This window comes from Microchirus variegatus (genome assembly GCF_963457635.1).
Source record: "Microchirus variegatus genome assembly, chromosome: 9".
NCBI lineage: Eukaryota > Metazoa > Chordata > Actinopteri > Pleuronectiformes > Soleidae > Microchirus > Microchirus variegatus.
In genome coordinates, this window is record NC_139810.1 from 29,842,381 (window position 1) to 29,865,985 (window position 23,605).

General features: G+C 40.2%; 1 protein-coding gene across 1 annotated transcript; it reads right to left on the reverse strand.

Moving 5' to 3' along the window:
- Positions 1 to 8,853: 8,853 nt before the first annotated feature.
- tamalin (trafficking regulator and scaffold protein tamalin) lies at positions 8,854 to 22,948 on the reverse strand (the record flags this gene model as incomplete). The annotated part of the gene is made up of 8 exons (XM_083895393.1): positions 8,854 to 9,610; positions 10,681 to 10,747; positions 11,473 to 11,539; positions 12,750 to 12,843; positions 15,714 to 15,816; positions 18,673 to 18,727; positions 19,176 to 19,228; positions 22,736 to 22,948. The coding sequence occupies 8 exons, from the start codon at positions 22,946 to 22,948 to the stop codon at positions 9,093 to 9,095; spliced, it is 1,170 nt and encodes a 389-aa protein (XP_083751519.1). The 3' UTR covers positions 8,854 to 9,092.
- Between the last annotated feature and the right edge of the window lie 657 nt (positions 22,949 to 23,605).

The following is a 23,605-nucleotide window of genomic DNA, read 5'->3' on the forward strand; positions in this document are numbered from 1 at the left end:
AGTTTTGTTTGTGTTGTTCAGTTTTTAACGATTTCTTTGTCATTTGAAGCAAAGAAACCAGAAAACTCACATTTAAGAAGCTGGTAAATGATTCATTATTGAAGAAAAACAACAGTCAGACTGATTGATTATCAGCCTTAAGACTCAAATATGCAAAACCAGCAGTCAACTATGTTTCATTTCTTGAAAAATAATCTCATGGTGATTATTCACCAAAGGTGTTGATAAAACACAGTTTCTCTGAAGTCCAAAGCTTTTACGAGCTAAAGGTCACAGGAGTTCAGATGAAGTGATGAGTGAGTGGAGACGTTACAGTCACATCAGAAACAAAGAGTCATTCAACAACAGAGGGACGGATGTAACTGTGTTTGTCACGTTCACACACTCTCAGACCCCAAATACACACAATAAACCCCATTTAAAGTGAAGCAACGCAAACAAAAACTGCTCTGAGATCTCGCTCAACAGGACGACTTTGTGCCAGAGAGCAAAGAGACGCCTGGGATTTAAACCCTTCTGCTGATCAGAGACATGAGGTTCAGGTGTGGAGCAGCAAGACGAGTCCTGGTGATTAGAAACTCAGCTCAGCTGCAGCTGAAGCACCAACAGCAACACTTTAGGAAACTAAACTTATGTATAATGTGATGATGATCTGCACTGTAAAAAGAAAAAGTTGAGAAAACTCAACATTTCAAGGCAACTTTTGAGTTTTAAAAAAAATTCCATCAACTAATATTATTTTGTTGGACAAATTTGTAAGTTAGAGTTGTGCCAACTCAAAAGTATGTTTTCAAACAGTTTGGCTAATTTATCTTGTTCAGATAATTTAAATTATTATGTAATTAAAAAAATTTAAAAATACATATTGAATTTTGACTTTTGACTTGGCACAACTCTAACTTAGTTTGTCCAACAAAATAATATTAGTTGATGGAACTTTTTAAAAACTCTAAGATCTTTTGTTGGGCTGTAAACTCTGATAATCTGATAATCTTTGCAGTAAGTTGCCTTGAAATTTTGAGTTTTCTCAACTTTTTCCTTTTTTTACAGTGTGTTAGAATTTCTGGAGTTGGAAATCCAGAGTAAAGTCACAGAGCAGATTTAGTTTTCTAAGACACACTTTACATGAAATCTGTCAGGACACCCACAGCGCTTACAACTTTCCTCTTTACTCGCTCGACTGTACGATCGTAGTCGGCCTCCCGCATCCACTGTTGCATTTTTACGTCGGCCATCTTGTTCCTGGATGACTCCAGCTTCTTCTGGATCTCGTCCTCCGACCAGATACTGATCAGGCATTTGGTTTGGGAGGTGTTCCACGTACAGCTTTTTTTTGGAACAAAAGTCCCGCGGTATATGCTAATTAGCGAGCGCTATATGCTAATCGCCTAAACCCTGACCTCCCGCTGTCGCGAGCCCGACGCGTTCTCTTTATACGCACTTTGAAGTTGTCGGGGACTCCTGCTGTGTTGTTGGGGACTCCCACTGAGTTGTCGGGAGAAAATTCGAAGACATCGGGAATTCTCTTTACACGAGTTTCCCGCTGTCGCGAAAAGCGTAACGTAAAGTGGGCGTTAGTTTTCTAAGATGGCTGCGATTAAAGATAAAACACTCTGTTACTACTTTAATTGCACCTCAGGCTTATTTGTTTCACGTTAAATCCGTCGTACACAACCAGTTTTGTTTCTGTGCATGTGCAAACAACTTGTTTGTAGAATGTTGTTATGGCTGGTATTGCTAACAGCTAGCCCGAGATAAGTTTTGCTTTTGTTTCTTAGTTAAGCTTCTATAAAACTAGAGTGCTGTGGGGAAATCCTGTGGTGCACTCACACACACACACACTCACACTCACACTCACACTCACACTCACACACACACTCACACTCACACTCACACTCACACTCTAGATATGAATGTGACGTTATTAAACGTCATTAACCCTAGTTTGTGTTTTTCCTTCCTGTCGTCTGTTGCTCTCAGGATCCAGATCCAGTTTCCCGAGCACGAAGTGCGAGAACTTATTGTTCCTGTTGAGATGATTATTTTTCTCTGACATTGTACTCATTTTTAAGGCTGTTAACGTGCATAAAAACCCTTGAAATTTGGCACAGAGGTCAGGTCGATGAAACACACGATAATGGCATAGGGCACAAACACGTTCCCAGCCCCAGGGCTATATAGCGCCCCCAGAAGTCAGGTCGTGGTCAAAAAAAAAAAAGTTGGCGGATCGGGACGAAATTTGGTGCGTTTGTCAGGCTTACTCCAAAAGTTCTTCAGGATTTTTTGTCAAATTTTTGACGCAATATAAAGTGGTCAAAATTGCGTTAAATGCTAAATTTTAGATTTTTTTCTATCGTGTCTAAGTCGCACATAGTTGTTCCGATTATAACCAAACTTGGTACAGTTGTTGCTCTCATGATTCCAAACAAGTATTCAATGTACTTCCATTAGCTCCGCTCAACCCGAAGTCAGCCTTTTTGGAAAAAACTAAAATGGCATTTGAACAAATTTGTCCTAGCACGTTTGAGCTAGCCGTGTCAAACTCGGTCCATATGTTTCACACAAGTGAAGGATTTTCTCTACGTCAAAAGGCGTGGCCTCAGCACTCCGACAAATTTGACGTTGAAATAGCAGGAAAACTACTTTAAAATTGCACTTTTTGAAAGCTTTAGAAAGTGAAGTCAACCAAAGTTTCGTAAATGGAACGCACCATTTTTGACACATACATGGGCACAATCAAAGCGGTGAGCAAGATACCTGGTATATATGCAATATTTCGGTCATGACAGAGCAGTGAACATTCGATACAGCTCACAAGATCACAACAGACCCAATCTGTCCAGTTTGTTCTAAATGTATACTCTAAAAGTCAGGGAACAAGTACAGGACTTCCTAAATATTTAGTATTTAGGAAGTCCTGGTCAAGAGGACAGCAGCACGACTACATTAAAAACTACAAACAAAGACAACTTGCTGCAACGATTTGTCTGACAAAGGCTTGAAGTTGAAGTTCAGACTGTGATTTGTTCCATGTATTAGGAGCCGAAAACCTAAATGCTTTCTTGCCCAGTTCAGTTTGTACTTTGTGGACGAGAAATCCATTAATCAGAGCCTGTGACTTCCATGTTTCCTTGTTAAAAGACAAATGAAGGAATGATAACCAGTGAGGAAACTGGAGAATATGTAGAAAAACTACACAGAAAAGCCTGAACCAGGAGGAAAACCTTAACCTTTTCAATGTCTGTGAAGGTCCTCACTCATCTTCTGGAGGTGACTGGTCTTTTCACCTCTGAGTAACTGCTGGAAAAAGAAAACCTTTTACTATTTTCATACACTCTCTCTCAGTGCAAGACAAATTCCCCCTTTAGAGCAATAAAGATTCCATTCATGTGATTATTCACAGCCAAAGGAGTGGAGGCAGAGAGAGAGAGAGAGAGAGAGAGAGAGAGAGAGAGAGAGAGAGAGAGAGAGAGAGAGAGAGAGAGAGAGAGAGAGAGAGAGACCTCACACTCTAATATCAGAGGACACAACGGTTCAATCTGATGCAGATCTTCCTTCCTCAGGTGAGACTGATTTGGAATCATCTACACCTGGACATCAGGTCACCAGGTGTAGATGATCATCATCACCCTGACGCAAAATGTGTTTTTAAGACCATTGAAAGAACAAAAGAATAAAAGGTGACGTGTGTGTGTGTGTGTGTGTGTGTGTGTGTGTGTGTGTGTGTGTGTGTGTGTGTGTGTGTGTGTGTGTGTGTGTGTGTGTGTGTGTGTGTGTGTGTGTGTGTGTGTGTGTGTGATTCCTTTAATCAATAACCAATCATTTGCTCACGCACACATTATAGGACTTTATCTCAACCACTTAATGTCCACACCTTAAACCTGACCACAATTCAAATATTTGTACTAAACTTCACTCTTAGAAACAAAAGTGCTAAATTGAACCATAAAAGCTTGTCCTCATAGGAGAACCCTTTTTGGCTTCAGTTAGAACCTTTTTTTTTATAAAGGTTCCACCTGGAACCCTTTTAAAACCCTTTATTCAGGAAAGGGGTTTTAAAGGGTTCTCTGGATCAAAATGGTTCTTACTGGAACCATTAGTGTTACCAAGAACCCTTGAAAAACCCTTTATTCAGGAAAGGGTTTTTTTCAGAAGCAAATGGTTCCAGGTAGAACCTCAGCCCTTGTAGAAGAACCCTTTTGGAACCCTTATTTCTAAGAGTGTATATTAACAAGCTGTCAGGTGGAAATGATGAGCTCTGTAAAAAAGGCAGTTAAAGCTGCAGAGAGACAATGTATCAGCTCCCTGCTGCTGCTGCTGCTGCTGCTGCTGATGCTGCTGCTGCTGCTGCTATGAAACCAAATGTATGAATGTCTGAAAATCATCCATCACTTTGCATTTATTCCACCAGTCAGATGCAATTGTTGTTGTTGTTGTTGTTGTTGTTGTTGTTGTTGTTGTTGTTGTTGTTGTTTGCAGTTGATGCTGATTCACTCAGCCTCGCCTTCCTCTTTTCTTGGCCACGTGAGCAGTAGCAGAAGTTGCGGACTCTTCAGCAGAAGTGAAGGACGATGTATTTCATCACATTGACCTTTAACACTGAACTCTTCCTCATGTCCATGTGTGTGTGTGTGTGTGTGTGTGTGTGTGTGTGTGATCAGATCTCACTTCCTCTGCTCGTCCTCCATGGAGACGATCACACTGAGTATGATGTGGTTATTATTTTAAACCCTGCACTCATTTGTATAGGGTGTTATGTTTATGGTGGGTTTGTGGCACATGTGTCACCCACATCCTGTGCCCCCCCCCCCCCCCCCCCCGCGACAGCCCCACCTCCTATCCCTTTATCTACAGACATGCAGCCACATACTCTTCTTTATGACGCCAAATTTCCCCCGTGTGTTTGCTTCAAACGGGTTCATTTCCTGCGTGAGGATAAAAAGATGTGTGTTTAATTTTTATTTTTATTTTAGTACTGAACAATTAAAGCAAGATCTGCAGCGATCGTGTGCTGCTTGACCAGACACCAGACGTCACGACACAGCGTCACACTTAAGAAATATCATTCTGGTCTGAGTGGAGTTTCACCACAAAGACTCAACTGTGTCCTACAAAGACCCTCGGCTTCCTCTTTTCAGTGATCATAAGTCATCTCAGACAGGCTGTAAAAGAAGAAAAACAGTCACTTCTTACTCCAGCTGTGTCCAGACACTGCAAAACTCAGAGATTAAAACAAATGACACTGTTCTCTGTGAAGATTATTTGTACGCTCAATAGTTTGGGGTCACCTACACAAGTTTTCCAAGTTTTCCATTAAAATTCACACTTTTATTCATCTAAAGAGTTGCAAAATGAAGAGAAAACATTTTGCCCTTTGGTCAAAGCAGTGTTTCCTAACCCTTGTCCTCAGCCATGTTTTAGATGTTGCCAAAGACACCGGATTCAGATGAAATGTTACATTTTTGAACAACATTCAACGAAGCAATAAAAGTTGAAACATTAAATTTTTTTTTATTGTCAAAAGTTGAAACATTCATTTTTGGGAGAAAAAAATTGAAATGTAACATTTTTTTAAAAATGACAAAAGTTAAGACATTCATTAAAAAAAAAAAAATTGAACATTTTTTCTTTTTTAAAAATTGAAATATAACTTCTTTTTTAAATTAAATGACAAAAGTTAAAAGTTAAAATTTAAATTTAGATTTATTTTTTTATTTTTTTTAAAACAAAAGTTGAAACATTAAATTATTTGAAAAAACAGGGCAACATCTAAAACATGGCAGGGAGTGTTCTCTGAGGACCAGGGTTGAGAAACACTGGGTCAAAGAACCAGCAAAACTGTTTTCAGTTGTGCTAACATCATTGTACAAGGGTTTTCTAATCATCAATAGTCTTCTAACATGATTAGCAAACACAATGTACCATTAGAACAGTGTAAATGTGCCTCTATACACCTATGTACATATTACATTAAAAACCAGACGTTTGCAGCTAGAATAGTCGTTTACCACATTAACAATGTATAGAGTGTGTTTCTGATGTTATTAAATGTTATATTAATTTTAAAAATAAATTCTTTTCCTTCAAAAATAAGGACATTTCTAATTGAACCCAAACTTTTGAACAGTAGTGTATTTATTGTGTTGCCTCTTTCACCGCCTCACACCCTGTACTGAACATAAAGGCATCATTGTGTCCTCTGGGCAAAAGGTAACTGCAAACTCACGTAGACATCTTGAACGTAACTGTGTCGCAAATTGAGTGTATGAATGGATCATTGAGTAGGTTTTGAGTAACTTGAGATTTTTCTACATTATCCCCCCCTCAACGCCAAAGACACAAATATATTGTCGATCTATGGTCTGTGTGTCGGGGTGAAGACTTTCTCTTCCTCAAATGTCGTTCTTCTAGACGTCAGAAGCACCTGACAAATGTTCCTTTACGTCTCACTGCTTGAACAGAGGACTGTTTTACTGTTCATGGTGATGATATTAAACACAATGATGCATGTATGTGCATTATTAAAGGTGCCATATGTAAGAATGTGGCCAAAAACAGTTTCTACATTCAAATTCAAAATACTGAGGTCTTTTAGGTTTAGTTTTCTGAAGTAACTGGCAACCCGTGGTTGCTTGGCAGCTGAGACTCTACTGACTGCAATGATTGGTAGACGGCGGTAGGTGGCGCCACATGCCAAAACATGATTTCAAAACATAAACATGATTTACAGTCTGCAAAATATTTATTTTAATGCAAATATTTTGTCTGTACTGTTGTTGTTGGTGAGTTCAGTTTGTTATATGAACATTATTCCTGAGTCTCTGTGACACATAATGCACCTTTAAATGGGACATATGAATATATAGATTTTGCATCATTGTAATCATTTAAATTCGTATATTTGGGACTCTGGAGGCCCTATGAGTCCCAGAGTGTGAAAAAAGACGACTCACTCATGTTTTTGTGGTCCTCGTTGACTTCTGCACTCATTGCTACGTCACAATGAGACATTCCTGGAATTGTTGTCTCCGCTTTGTCCCTAAAAAACGCGAGAGTGCAGACGAGGACAATAGTATCCTGAAAAGCGGAAGTCTGCAAAGTGTTCTATTGTTGGCTGCACAGTGCAGCACAGAGTTCTACACAAACTTCCAGCCTCAGAGGATTTACATTTTATATATGACGGCAATGTGCCGGCTAGAGTTGTCAAATGATGGCTTTTCCAAATGCTAACTGCTGTTAGCTGCCGTTAGCCTCAGTGACGCTGAAGTAGTTTCCTGTGTCTTATTTGCATTTAAAGAGACAGGCACTCAAAACCGAGCATTCTGGGAGATTTAACTGCTATGGTGCTTCATCCTTAAGTTATATTGACCAAAGCATGTCACAGACATGTTCATTAGGACACCAGGGAACTAGGTTACCTTGTAGGGTATAATATGTCTACTTTAAGAGGAATGAAGCAGACTTTTAAGCTACTTTTTATGACACAAGTGCACAAAATGATGCTTGTTTTATTGCGAGATGATTAAGTCTCGGAGAAACAGAGGTGGATCTTTGTGTGCGTTTGAATCCACTGTGGTATTTTAGCGGCAGGATGAGACGCAAACATTCACTGCCATGTTATTGACCAGTCAACCCCCTATCCTGACCTCCAGCAGGGTTAATCACTGTGCACTAACTGCTAACTGTGCCCTCCTTGTTGGGCCACTGTCTCGGCTAAATGGCCCCTTCACACATTGTTCTTTAGTACCATCATCTCCACTAATTATCCCCTCGTTACACATTCAGCCCATTCGAGCTAAACCCACGTTCCAAGCATTAGCGAGCTCGCATAACAATCCCTTATGTCAGCGTCCTCGCCAATCCACAACCCCTCCTCCTCCTCCTCCTCCTCCTCCTCCTCCTCCTCCTGCTTCTTCAGCTCCTGTTTCTTTGGCTGCTTCTTTTCTCACAATAGTAAAAAAAAAAGGGACATGTAGAAGAAGAAGAAGAAGAAGAAGAAGAAGAAGAAGAAGAAGAGGGCTTAACCACATGGCCACATACCATCACTCACCATAATCAACACTCTCGGCGCATCTGTGAAAGAGTGGCAGAGGACAAAAGGGATCAACGGCGGAGAAAGTGACCACCATGACCTCATGGGTCAGCGAGGAGCCAGGAATGAAAAGACTCTGAGCAACCCCCGCCCAACACACACACACACACACACACACACACACACAGCCAGCAAGCTCTTGGACAACTGAGGCCGCCATGGGAATATGGCAGCGTGGAAGAGGAGGAATCAGCATTCGTCCGCAGGAGCTGAAAGAAAGCGGGTTGTGTTTGGAATCCTGGGTCATGCCTTTCTCTGCACATTCCTCACCATCCTGCCAACAATAAACTGTGTCAGAGTCCACACAACGGCCTCCATTCTGGGCAACCGCTCACCCCCAAAAAACCCACAAACCACGTGAAACCGCAACCTGGGTGATAACATTCTCAGGATAGGAGAAGAAAAATTGTTAATTGTCAAGGTTTTACTAATTTTAACCGTTACCACATAGACGAGGTCTAATCTCTGCTCTGAGGAAGTAACAAAACAAGTGTGTGTTCACTCGAGGTCTGAGTGCTAATTTAAGTTCAGGAGCTGAGGTTCCCACAGACACATTATTTGTGGCCTGTCGACAGTTTCCCATGCGAGTTCAACACTGTAATGATTCATTGTTTTAATTTTAGGTCCCTGAGATTCAGACGGGGATAAAAAAACAAAAACAAAAAGAAGATCCATCTGAGCGATGGTGTGATGTAGATATCAGACTTTGCACAAGGGGAAGTTTACAACAGCACATTTATTGAGCTGTCAAAAAAGGGGGTCGTGCATGCAGTAAAAATGCTTAATTCTGTACATAAACCAAACAAAAATAAATAAATAACTTAAACGAGAAATGAAAAACGAAAACGTATGTACAGCCGTGAAACAAGGTGAAGCTACAGAACGTCGTCTACCTATTCTAACACGAAGAAGAACTGCAGTGCTTTTGTTTTAACACTTTGGTCTCAGTCTCTTTAAGGTTAAGTCTTTTCTTTGGTTCAGTTTGTGCTGAGAGTTCTCATCACAGTTTGCTCTCCTCCTCCTCCAGGGGTCGGTTCAGTCCCGGGATGAATTTGAGGAGTCGCCTGCGGAAGCTCTTCTGTTTGGGTTTCCTCTGCAGCGAGTTGAACCCGCCCTGCTTCTCGCCCGAGGCAGGCAACGACTGCGACTGCGACGCGGACCCTCTCATGTAGCTGCGTGTGCTGGCGCTGCGCGTCAGCTGCGTCTTGGCCATGGCGAAGAGCTCGCTGGTCGGCCGCAGACGCTGCAGCCTCGGCGGCAGCTGCAGGTGCTCTTTCTTTTTACCCACGCTGCTCCCGCTGCCGCCGCCGTCCGAGTCCACGCTGCCGTCGGCCTGATACAGGCAGGTCTGATAGAGCGGGTCGTCCTCGGTGGCCGTGCTGAGGAAGCTGGCGCTGCTGCTGGTGCTGCCGGTGCCGCGGAGCGCTCTCTGAGCGGCGGGGCTCGGCGTTCCCAGGCTGCCGTACACACCTGCCGACTCCAGGGACTCGTACTCTGCAGCATCACTGATCACGATACCTGAAGGACAGAAGGGCAGTTTGTATCAGTAATCAAGTCCGAGTACAGCTGTGTAACACCATTTAATTGGACCTCTAGGTGGTGATATGTTTTTCTTTTTCTTCTGTGTACCAGCTTCTTCTTTTATGACCCGGAGTCTGACTGAATGCACCCTAGTGTTCATAAGTTTGGGGTCACTTCCTTATTTTTGAAGGAAAAGCACTTTTTTTTCAATGAATATAACATTAAATGAATCAGAAATACACTCTATACATTGTTAATGTGGTAAACGACTATTCTAGCTGCAAACGTCTGGTTTTTAATGTAATATGTACATAGGTGTATAGAGGCACATTTCCAGTGTCCTACTGGTACATTGTGTTTGCTAATGGTGTTAGAAGACTATTGATGATTAGAAAACACTTGTGCAAAAGTGTTATTTTGAATAAAAATCATTATTTCTAATCTTGTCAATGTCTTGACTATATTTTCTATTCATTTTGCAACTCTTTTGATGAATAAAAGTGTGACTTTTAATGGAAAACACAAAAAATTGTGTAGGTGACCCCAAACTTTTGAACGTTAGTGTAAACACTGCACCAACATGTTTACGTCTATTTCAAACGTTCTGTTAAAGTCAGAATAACAACATTGTCCACTTTTAAAACTCATCTTAAAAAACATTTTTACTCTTTGGCTTTTGACCCAGAATGAGACGTTGTTTTATAGTTTTATTGTATGACCTGTTTATTTGTGTTGTTCTTATATTTTCTACAGTATTTTATTATTTTATTGTTTGTTCTTTGGTCTATTAAGTCACACGTTTGTATTGTTTCAGCTGTTGTTGTTGTTTTTAAAGTGCTAAATAAAGTTATAAATAAAGTTGGCTTGGATTGGATTAACAATTTGTATTTATGTAAATGTAAGAAGAGCTGGCAGGTATTTTTTCATCTCATTTGACCTAATTTGAATTTAAAGACAGATAAATATGGACAGATAAAAGGATAAATGCCTCCCTGTTAAAGTAGAAACTACTGAGATCATTTTAATAGTTTTTGTATTAATTCTACTGTGTTGTTTTCATTACTCACCGTGAACAAGCCTCTGCTCTTGCACCACCAGCGACCGATACTCGTCCCATTTCTCATGAAGAGTTTGCTGCAAAAGAAAAAAACCCACGCGTTTTTTAAAACAAAAAAACACAGACACACAACGTTCAACAGGTTTAACGAGAACAACGACTAATTAAGAACAGCAGCCGTGACAAAGGTAAAGCAAGGGTTCATGTTCAGTGAAAACAGCTGTCGGCAGTTTTCAGCTCATGCAAAACAGTGACTTAGGGGATTTGCTCTTTGCTGCAGGTGTAATTTACTCAGATATCAAATGACAGGAAGTGAGGAACAGGAAAAACTGTTCATTCTCACAATAACAGGAAGGAGACACGAGCCAGCAGATATCCTCGGGAATATCAAATTAAGCGAGGACATCACTTTCCAACGTCTAATGCTTGTCGCCTGTAATGCAGCAGCAGGTTAATCTTTAAAATGTTGGATTAGCGTCTCGTGGAGCAGCTGCGTTACAGCAGATTAGAGCGAGACAGCTGCTGCAATCACGGCCCGAGGAAAAAAGCTTTTTTAACAGCCACGAGTGAAGAATGTGTTCAGCGACAAGTGAAGCTGCTGATGAACAGGTGCTACTGCTGCTGAGGAGACAGGTGGAGAGGGAGGGGAGGAGGGGGGGGTGGTGTCTATATCTGGCATGTTAACATAACTAATGTGAGTGTGTGTGTGTGTGTGTGTGTGTGCAGAACCAGCCTGACTGGCTGCTGCCGACAAACGGTGAAAAACAGTGAAACTTAAAACAAACAACAACAACAAACTCACCTTGAGAAACTGCAGCCGAGCTTCTAGCTCCGCTTTCCTGATGGAGTCACTGTAAAGCGTCTCCAGCCTTCACGAGACAAACAGAAGCGACACATGTGAGTTAATGTAAAGCACGTGTTGTATAAAAAACTACAAGCAGAGGAACGGCTGATCTGGTCCATATGAAAGTCTTTTTTCATTAAAGTGTTCAAATGGGAAGGAGGCCGTTTTCACTCAGACTGTAAATCCGTTGAATCGTAAAAACTGGCGGTGAAGTTGCAGAAGTGGAGTTATTGAGCTTGTTTTCACTCTTACACTTTATACACTCTGGAGTTTGTCAGTATAACACGACGACGTCGCTCTGATGTGGTTCACCTCACTTCTCTTGCAGCAGTTATCAAAGCTCTCGGAGACGAGAGCCATCGCCAACTGTCCTTTTCATCTTTTTTATTTAACAAGCAGGACAACGAGAGCGCTGAGGAGATCGTGCTTCAAATTAAACATCTACTCGGCAAAGTGATTCCTAAGATATTCCTAAAAATGACTTGTTTTGAAATCCTGTTGTCAAGCCATTTCATTTTCATCCATCCACGAAAAGTCTGTAAAATATGTGTTCGCTTAATTATGGTATTCAAATTGTTGGAGCTTGTATATCCAGAGATTTCAAAAACAAATATGATGATATGAATAGACTCTGATCTCTCTCTTGTCATTTTAATTTCATCACACACTGAATGGCCATTTCATCTCCCTTCACTACTGTTGTGTTTTAATTAAAAGAGCTGCACTTCCAAACGTTCAAAAGTTTGGGGTCACTTAGAAACGTCCGTATTTCTGAAGGATAATCACTTTTTTTTCAATGAATATAACATTAAATGAATCAAAAACACACTCAATACATTGTTAATGTGGTAAACGACTATTCTAGCTGCAAACGTCTGGTTTTTAATGTAATATGTACATAGGTGTATAGAGGCACATTTCAGTGTTCTAATGGTACATTGTGTTTGCTAATCTTGTTAGAAGACTATTGATGATTAGAAAACCCTTGTGCAATGATGTTAGCACAGCTGAAAACAGTTTTGCTGGTTATTTGACTAAAGGGCAAAACAATTATTTTGAATAAAAATCATTATTTCTAATCTTGTCAATGTCTTGACTATATTTTCTCTTCATTTTGCAACTCTTTTGATGAATAAAAGTGACTTTTAATGGAAAACACAAAAAAAATGGTGACCCCAAACTTTTGAACAGTAGTATCTTTGTCAGATGTTGTTGCTCTGGTTCCATCCGTGTACCTGATTGTGTTGCCACTGGCCCTGATGAGCTGAACAATCTCTTTGTGCCGGAATCCCTCCACAAAGGTCTCGTTCACACTTGCGATGGTGTCTCCTGCACAAACGAACACACACACACACACACTTATATATATATATATATATATATATCTAAAAAGCAGAACATGTGTGTTAACCAGCAGCCGCCTGGTCAGGATGCACTTCAGTATTCTGCGGCTTCAGTTACGACAGAGGCTCGTTTGACTCTAAATGAATCTCAGGCGAAACAACATGTGCGACACAAATGTGGACGACCGCGATGCAGTCGTGGCACGAGGACTCATCGCTGCACTGCAATCATCTCATGTGATCATTTCAACATGTTAACGCAATACAGTAGTGCTGTTATTTATAATTAGTAGTATCTATAATTAGAAAACAAACAAACAATATGTGACTGAAAGCGATCAAAAACACAAGGAATGTTGGATTTACTGTCCTGTAAAACGAGGTCAATCATCAAACCCTCAGATGTGACAACATGGAAACCAATCTGATCTCATTTTAATTCAAAGCGACAGTGTTTTGTTCACCGAGTGAAGCGTGGAGTTTTTACTCGTTGATCAGACGCAGCAGAGACTCTGGTGCGTGACAGCAGCCTTTGTGAGGTTTGAACACAAAAGCCTATTTTGCCCTCTTTGAAAAACCCAAACGCGATGAAGTCATTGTGTCCGCGGCAAGAAAACCACGCAACAATAGAGCGAGCATGTCAGGAATGTAGGAAGTGAAACTGAGGTGACATACGCGGGATGGACAGAGGAGGAAGATCAATGTTTTTGTTTTTTCACCCCCCCCCACACTCTTTCTTTCTTTCTTTCTTTCTTTCTTTCTTTCTTTCTTTCTTTCTTTCTTTCTTTCTTTCTTTCTGATGCACATGTGTCTGAGAGCTTGTGACTGAGTCTGAACAGGTCTGTAAAGGTTCTCAGTCATTCTGGACAGAGTCATCTTTAGGATTAAGATGTAGGCAACTGGACTTGAGTTAAGCTTGATTTACAAGGGGAAGATGAATTATGCAGCTGAATATCTCTCACCTCACACTTCCTTTCCAAGTGTGTTGGAGAACAAAATAGTTCTTTAAACTGTTTAGTTTGTCCATTCTGAGCTATTCTAAAAACTCGGGCTCAACGATACGGCAATATTTCTTAAAGCTAAAATGTGTCAAATTACTTTTTATTCTGATTTATACACGTGATTTGAAGACTGAAGAAAACATCTTTTCATCCCATTTATCCCATCTTTTTGCACAGATCTGCACAAATGAAAATAAGAATAATTATACAAGAATTAGAATTTCCCTTTGAAATCACAAATTATATCGCAATCGCAATTTCAGTCAAAAATAATCACAATTAGTAAAAATTAGTGCTGGGCATGTTAACGCACGTTAACGCATGCCGCGTTTCCATGACGACTGACCGTGACGTCATGTTTACGTGACTCCCGATTGTTAAAATGAGTCTCTTAAAGGTGCATTATGTAATTAATCTAAATCAACTGTCCATAAAATCCTCCTAATATGTCACAGAGACTCAGGAATAATGTTCATATAACAAACTGAACTCACCAACAACAACAGTACAGACAAAATATTTGCATTAAAAAATATATTTTGCAGACTGCAAATCATGTTTATGTCTTGAAATCATGTTTTGGCATGTGGCGCCACCTACCGCCATCTACCAATCATTGCAGTCAGTAGAGTCTCAGCTACCGAGCAACCACGGGTTGACAGTTACGTCAGAAAACAAAACCTAAAAGACTGTTTGATTGTAAATAACATTTCACATACTGGACCTTTAAAAAAAAAAAAGAGACTAAATAAACAAATAAAAGTGTTTGTCTTTGCTTCCCTCCACATGTGACACTAGTGTGAGGCCGGCGAGTGTGTGTGTGTGTGTGTGTGTGTGTTAGCCTAAACCAGTCGCTCACTAAGTTGTTTGTCGACTATATAATGAGCAGACGCACGCTCATGTTTGCACTTCCCTAAAAAAAAAGTCACCTGAAACTCATGGGCAATGTTGACTTTTGGTGTGTAAGTGTCAGCTGGCACACACACACACACACACACACACACACACACACACACACACACACACACACACACACACACACACACACACAAATAGAAAAAGAGATGCACTAAAACCACCAGTCACGCTCACTTCCCCTCATGTCTATTTCAAGTGTTATTTCAAATTTAAAAAAGAAGGAAGAAACACAAAGTTCCAATTCCTATCTTAACCCTCAAGCTCAACCCTTAATCTTAACTGGCCTCAAAACCAAGTGTTGAGGGTTATTTTGTCACTTAGAAATGGGACACCCCTTAAATGCAGATACGTCTTCAGACTGTAGGGGGCAGAATAACGCCAAAGCTGTGTCCAGTCTGTCAACTCCAAAAAAGAAGAAGAAGAAGAAGAACACATTTACGTCAGGATTATTTATTCTGATCCGTTTGTCAGTCAAGTTATTAGGTTGTCAGTTAGTTATAAGATGATACTCATACAAATATTCAGCTGACAGTTACCACACACCACGACTTATTGAAAAGTAAACCACACCGGCCGACTATTGACAAAAGACGGTCAAATAAAAATAAATGTTACGCAACAATGACGTCAGTAATCCATAATATGGGCCTAAACTAAGATCATTTTTATATCTCTATTAACAAAGAAAATACTTCATTTGTAGTGTAGTCGTTTCGCCGCTTTCGGCGCCGTCTTTGTTATGTGAAAACACGCAATGCATTCTGGGTAGCCCTTGCTCCCAAGGGTGGTCTCGTAAAATCTCAATATTGAGGGCGATACAGACCTTAAACTTGACCTCAACTTAATTTATCTGAGAATCAGGACAGAACTTGGACTAGAGGGAGAACATTTTTGAGATTGAGGGTTAAGAAAGGAATTGGAATTCACCCAAACTCACCAACTTTAAGTCCTGCTTGCAGAGCTGGACTGTCTCCATGCACTTTACACACAAACGTACACATCTCCACTGAGTTCTGGTCCTGATGGTGAAGCCCATACGTCTGCAAGAGTGAGAGACAAACACACAATGAATGAAACACTTCCTTTTCTTTCTTTCTTTCTTTCTTTCTTTCTTTCTTTCTTTCTTTCTTTCTTTCTTTCTTTCTTTCTTTCTTTCTTTCTTTCTTTCTTTCTTTCTTTCTTGCCTCAGCTCTTTGACGATTAGGAACAATCTTGCAAAACGTCGACTGATGTCAGCCGTTTTGAAACGTCTGTTCCGCTGAAACACTGAAGAAAACCACGGAACTGAGCAAACGCAGGAAACCAGATCGTATCAGGGAAGATGGCGAGACGCAGCCCATGCAAGAGGTTTGTTTATCTCGTCTGATTCAATAAAAAAAAAAAAATTAAGCGTGAAACTGAAATCAGCTGCAAACCGGCTCGCTAGCCTAATTTTTTATTTAAACAAGTTATTTTTTTGTACAGTAAGTTTTTATTTGTTTTGAATGAATAAATGTTAACTTTTGTCTTAAGTTTGCCTTTGTGTGATCACATTATCACATTATATTATACAAACTGTATTGTTTTGATGCCCTAATTTGCCTTAACACACTACGCATTGTATACATTTTTGAATCGAGAATCGTTTGAATCGAGAATCGATTTTTAATCGAATCGTGACCCTAAGAATTGGAATCGAATCGAATCGTGAGCCACCCAAAGATTCACATCCCTACAGTTTAGTGCATCTTTAGCTAAAACTGACTTGTTACTTTCCAGATTATTATCGTATACACACGCTAAACATGAACAAAGATTATAATCTGATCAGTTTCTTAATTCACTGAATAATGATTTGGTTGATAAAACGCGTCGTAAACAATCCGATTCTCTCCTCAACCACAGTGACGCCACAACACGCCGTCGCTGTAGAAACAGCATGTGTCACTTCCACATTCGTGTGTGTGATCTTCCCTGTTTTCAGAGCGTCACTGACAAACTTCCTCTTGTCTCAACCACCACTCGTCATTTGCTGAAGGAAGCACGACTCTCAGCAAACACTTTCCCAATGACACTGGACACGTGCTGCTATCACAACATCAATTTGTCTTATGGAAATTTGCAATGATTCACATCTGCCCATGTGTGAGTGTGTCTGTGTTTCTGCTGCTGCTGCTGTGTCAGTGTCTGCAGCCTCAAAGATAAACATGCAAATCTCACTGAAACGCAAATATCACATTTACATTTCCTGTTTAAACATCACAGACACAAAGAGAGAGAAGGAAACGCACGACTCCAAACTCATCGTCAAACTGGCCGTCATGATCCTACTTCCTCCTCCTGGCCACAGGAAGTCACAGGAAGGGTGGGAGCCTCCGAGAGAACCATAAATAGAACGATATATTTTCCTCCCAACAATACAGTGTTATACAAAAGCCGTGCAACATCCACATCCAAACGCTTCATCGCCAACTTTGAAACTATTTCTAGAACGAGGCCCGTGTGACAGCGAGCGACGCCTCGGGCCGAGATCACAGAGCGATACTGAGGTCAAATGTGTGAAGCTTCAGAGTGAAGCAGGTATTACATGTGTGTGTGTGTGTGTGTGTGTGTGTGTGTGTGTGTGTGTGTGTGTGTGTGTGTGTGTGTGTGTGTGTGTGTAAGCGTGTGGGAAAAACCACACAGGCTTAAAAATACACATCGCCTCGCTCAAGTCATGGGACCAATATCCACAATGAATGATGCGTGACCTTTCAACCTGGAGCGAGCAAATGCTCAGATTATGAGATTTACAAAGATGATCATCCTTCAGTCACTTAAGTTTCCTCCGACGACGGCGATAGTCGATCTGTGAAATCCTGTTTAAATGGTCAGGAGGGGATTACTGTTAAAGATATACTATGCAACATTTCTGCATTAAAACGACTAATATTATGTTTTATATATATGTTGTTGAGTCATGTACTTCACGCGGCACAGGAGTGAAAACACAGATACCGCTCCACTATTATTCAGTTCTAGAGCGACTTTGGTTCGACGCGGCTCGACTTTGCTTGTTTTCGCTCAGTTAGCGATAATACCTGCTACTGTTTGTGGTTCCAAGCTAGCTGAGCTGATAGTAAAACACGATGTCAACATAGACAGAGTGTGTCATCACTGGAAGAGTCTGACGCAGGTCACAAATACTTGAAAAATCCTGAAAACATGCGTTAATCTCTGACATTTAGCAAGGACATTTCTAAATTCCCATAGTGTATTTAGCGACAGCACTGCTGAAAGCCGGCGACCGCGAGCCCCAATCACAGCCTGTTCTGCCGCATTTTAGTTTAGTTTCACTTCAGTGACCGTGTCAGACAGTCTGTTCTCCGATCACGCAGAAAGAACTTAACAACTCAGTTACACCGAAAACAACTGCATTACTTGTTACTAGCTTGCGTCGTGTATAAAAAGACAACATCACGCCACTTCAAATCAGCCGTGCTAGGACGACCCTGCTAACATAGAAGAGGTTCTACTGATACAGCATTTTAAATCCATCAAAATGCTTTATATCTGTATTTCTATTCCCGTTAATGACGATGCACTTTACCGTCCTTGCTACATGCTTCTATGAGACGTCACAGTATTTATCCAGTGTGTTGTCTTTTGTGTGTATTTGTCACATAAAGGATGACGATGTCTCGCTGCCGCCAAACTAAGTAAACTTTGAGTCATAACATTTTGAAAAGGATATATGTAGGTTTCTCTGTGTGTGTGTTTCTAGCAACAACCCCTGTATACGGCACAGCACGGCACGGCACGGCACGGCACGGCACGGCACGGCACGGCACGGCACGGCACGGCACGGCACGGCACGGCACGGCACAAGGTTCAGACCCTTTCCCTTCCCTCCAATTTCTTCATGCTAATCTTCTTACCTGTATCTCAAAGCCAAATGTCTCCTCGTCCTTCTTCTCCAAAACCACCACCTTCCTGGAAAAAAGAAAAAAAGAGTTTCTCTTGTTTATGAAATGTTTTTATTGACGTACACCCTGCAGGTTTTTTATTTTATATCCTCAAATCCGCTCCTGGAATAGTTAAAGTTGATATGAGCTATGAGATTTGTCTTAAAAACAATGTCTGGAACTGAAACGTAAAATGTTTTGATCATGATTAATCAGTGTTTTTGTCCATAATATCCATAATGAATATTGAAGAAAGCAATAATTCCTTCCTATGTGACTCTGGGTGCCTGACCCATGCACCAAGGCCCTCATCTAAATGACAGAAGGCATTCTGGACAGGACTTCCTCTGTGTGCTGCTGTATTTGGACGTCACATAATGCATTAAAATTCATGACAAAACCTCAAAGAGGATCATACATAACGTGAAATATCGCAGTTTGAATGAGGGCCTTTGATTCACTACGAGAGAGTTTACCTCTGTGGTTCCGGTGCTTGTGTCAGAGGTTTCCACTTCTGTACGTCGCCACTCTGCCATGAAAGGAAAACAAAAGTGGAGCGAGTGTCAAAAACACCTGCGGTAGGTAAACGCACCATTACTCACGAGGGTAAACCCCCAAAAACATTTCCTGGACACACCTACTGTACACATCAGTGCCACACACACATGTGTGTGTGTTTATGTTTTTTTTTCACTGACGGGAGAAACTAGAAATACACGTCTGTAGTTTGTTTACTTCACTCCGTCACAGCGTAGGGAGAAGAACCTTGAAGCGACTAAATTTAGCTCTACTACAAAAACCACCTCAGCTGCCCTCAGGCATGTGTGTGTGTGTGTGTGTGTGTGTGTGTGTGTGTGTGTGTGTGTGTGTGTGTGTGTGTGTGTGTGTGTGTGTGTGTGTGTGTGTGTGTGTGTGTGTGTGTGTGCTTTCTGTTTCTCACACTGGCAAAGTAAAGATAGATTTATTTTAAAATTCCATAATAGCAGGACATGTGAGCAGATTCTCTGAATAGATGATTATTTTAACGTCCTGGAGATAAAACAACAGTCTAGTGAAGAGTATTAATGTCACAAAGGAAACAAATACTGATGTTCAGACTAAAAACTCAGAATTATTTTTATGACTAGAATACTCTGAATTCTGACTCTGATGATTTTGAATTCAGGCTTTATTCTCAGTATTATGACTTTAAACTCAGAATTTCTGACTTTAAGAATTTCTGACTTTAAAACTCAATTCTTTAGTCAGAATTCTGACTTTGATGACTTTGAAATCTGAGTTTACTGACTTTATTCTCGGTATTGACCTTGTTCTGAGAATTCTGACTTTACTGACTTTAAAGTTTCAACAAATTCTGACATTGAGGACTTTGAATTATATTAGTCAGAATTCTAACTTTACTGACTTTAAAGTCATCAAAGTCAGAAATCTGACTTTGATGACTTTGAATGCTGACTTTATTCTCAGTATTGAATTCTGAGTTTTTAAACTTTAGCCAGAATTCTGAGTTTTAAACTCAGAACTCAGTAACACAGTAACTGTAATCCTGTTCAGTCTTTTGTTTCTGCAGCTTTAACTTGCTTGTGTGTGTGTGTGTGTGTGTGTGTTGTTTTTGCCGTCTGGCCTCACAGCTTCAGCCACAATAACGGCATTGAGCGAAAAGCCCAAGTCAACATCAGGTCAGGACTCAGCTCTATACCTGACTGTGTAAATAAGGAAGGTATCTGTCCTGAAAGCCTCACTAAATCACTTACAATCATCAATACACTTCTGTTCTCAACCCAATCGTTTTCAAACGCTGCTCTGGTGAAAGGGCGGCTTTGTGCCGCAGTAAAATGTTGCTTTTCTTTATGCCCCAACACTTACAGAAATTGCACTGTGCCGCTCTCAATGGGTGCATTTATTCCCACATAACCACAAAGTCCAGTGGGGGGTTGCTCCAGTAGGATCTCCATCCCTGTGTGTGTGTGTGTGTGTGTGTGGACAATGTGCTGTTGTAGCTCCTTATTCCAGCTTCATTAGCAGAGTTAGTTCATTAGCCTGCAGCTAACTGTGCTTCTCTTGACAGTTCACACAGTCACGTGTCTCTCACCCTTTAAAACTCGCATGTAAACTTTCACCAACAAAGTTCCAAGAAAATAAGAGAGTCTTAGATTTTACGAGGCAGCAAAAAAGAAAAGAAGAGGAAATTATGTCAATTTACCCATGAGCCCTCAGAACACACTCTCAGCAGCCAGGGTTATGTAACATGGAATAAAGCTGGTGTCGATCCTGAACATATGAGGAGCAGACTGGAAGACCTGCCACTGATTTATTCAGCTGTGACTTAACTCATCCAGATTTAACACAGTTAAAATGTCGGTTGTGGTTAAAATTTGACAAAATAAGCATGTGATTCAAATCATTGACCACTTTTTGTTATTATAATCAATATCACAGCCTTGAATTATCCACTGATGATCACTGTATTCCTGCCTCTCATTCTGCTCACGTGACATCTGTGATGGATCTTATTATGATATTATGATATTTTGGATTTTGTACATTTTTCATTTAATTATATTTAAAAGGTGCCATATGTAAGAATGTGGCCAAAAACAGTTACTACATTCAAATTCAAAATACTGAGGTCTTTTAGGTTTCGTTTTCTGACGTAACTGGCAACCCGTGGTTGCTCGGCAGCTGAGACTCTACTGACTGCAATGATTGTTAGACGGCAGTAGGTGGCGCCACATGTCAAAACATGGTTTCAAAACATAAACATGATTTGCAGTCTGCAAAATATATTTTTTAATGCAAATATTTTGTCTGTACTGTTGTTGTTGGTGACTTCAGTTTGTTATATGAACATTATTCCTGAGTCTCTGTGACATATTAGGAGGATTTTATCATTTATTACATAATGCACCTTTAATACAGTGACTTTAACCAATACTGAATATTGTATTGGCTCCTTTTTCCTTTCATATGCTGATTCAATTTGTTTTGAGGAAAGCGTTCACGTATGAAGGCCTGAAAACGAGCAGGTTCAGTGATGTGTGGTCCACACTTGCTACTGTCAGAGCAGAGGTCAGTGACCTGACATGTGAGGGAAACATCTCACACACTCTGCACATGAACCATGAAACACTTCTCAACAGATGACCAACGTTTTCAACTAACAAGGCTAAAAACCTTCAAAATCTGACCCAATGACCATCACTCAATCCAGGCTGAGGTCAAACTATGAGGGACTGGGATTATTCAATCTGGTCCTTTTCTGTCTGGAACAACCTGAGCTCATCTGACTGAATTAAAACATTTTAAAAATGCACATTTTGTTTTTGCATTGGACAGTTTACTAACAGTTTGAATGTTATTTATGTCATTCTTTATGATATAAAGCACTGTGCATCCTGGTATCTAAAGGTGTTATAATATAAATATATGATGATCTAAAATCACGTTCTATTCTTAAAGTTGTCACCTACATGGTCTAACAATCCTAAAGTTGCTATTTATGTGAATATATTCATTCATTTTATAAAAAATATTTATGCTGAGCTGGTCCCTTTAATTATAAACCATCTTTAGTCCAAAAAGCATAAATGAGGATGTGAGACTGGGTGGAACAGGGTATGATGTAAATTAGGGATGAACAACTTTTAACGAAATCGCAATGAAGGAGAGGCTTTTTATATTTGTTAAAGCCAAAGTGTCATTTTTAGATGAATTATTATCTTGAGCTATACACTTTATTCACAGGAATCTATGAATATCGTGAATTACCTAAAATCGTCCAGCCCTAAATATTGTGAATAAGACACTGTTATGGTTACAATACATGTCTTTTAAACTGATAAACGTGACATTTAACAGGTCAAAAACACTACTTTTAAAGTTTAAATTGAAGCATTTGTTTGTTTGTTTGTTTGTTTGTTTTCTCATCATCATGACCCAGTGAACGAGGACACGCTCGTGAAAACACCGACCTGTTGTTTAGGTAAATTTAACCGAATAAGACACACATCGCACGTTATAATTGACTGTTATTTACCTTCTTGTAGTTCCTGGGCAGAGTTCCTCCAGAATACGCCAGAGTCCTGTAGTTATAAACCTCAGAGGAGTTTGTGTTGTTACTGTTACTGTTGTCTGACTTTGACGAGGGGAAATAAACGTCGTTGTCCCGAGATGCTGAGACTGTGGCGGCGGCGGCGGCTCCAGGGTCTGGACCGCTGGAGTTGACTTTCTTCAGCCTCCTGAAAGTCATTCTGAGCTGAGTGTAAATGTGAGAAGTTTGTGTGGATCAGAGTTGATAAACGGCGCTGTTTTCCCTCCACAGCAACAGCAGCAGCAACAGCAGCAGCTGAGACTCAGAGAAGAAACACTTTCACACAACGCGACACTGTTTCTTGTGAATAAACCTGGGGGCGGGGCCTCGGAAGCGCATCCTCCGTGCTGCGTTCAGGTGCACCTCGGGTTATTTCTATGCGTCGTCGATGGAGCAAAAAAAAGAGGAAATTTTGTTTCAAGAATAGAGACTTTTTTTTTTTTAACTCAGTGTTGTAATGTAACAAAGTACAAATACTTTGTTACTTTACTCAAGTACAACATTCACGTATCTGTACTTTACTTTGTTATTTATATTTCTAGCTTTCTAGATTATCTTACTTTTACTTACTCCACTATATTTCCTCAAACTATCTTTGTTACTCGTTACTACCAAATAAAACCAGAAGAAGAAGAGTTGGTATTATGGTCTGTATTTATATAGAGCTTTATCAGAAAATGTTGTAAATGTAATGTTATAAAAAGTATTTTTTGGTAAGACACTTTTCTCAAGTATCCCATTCAGGACATATTTACAAGTTTATTTAAAGAGTTGTTTTTATAAACACAGAGTAGTGAATAAACAGATGAACTATTT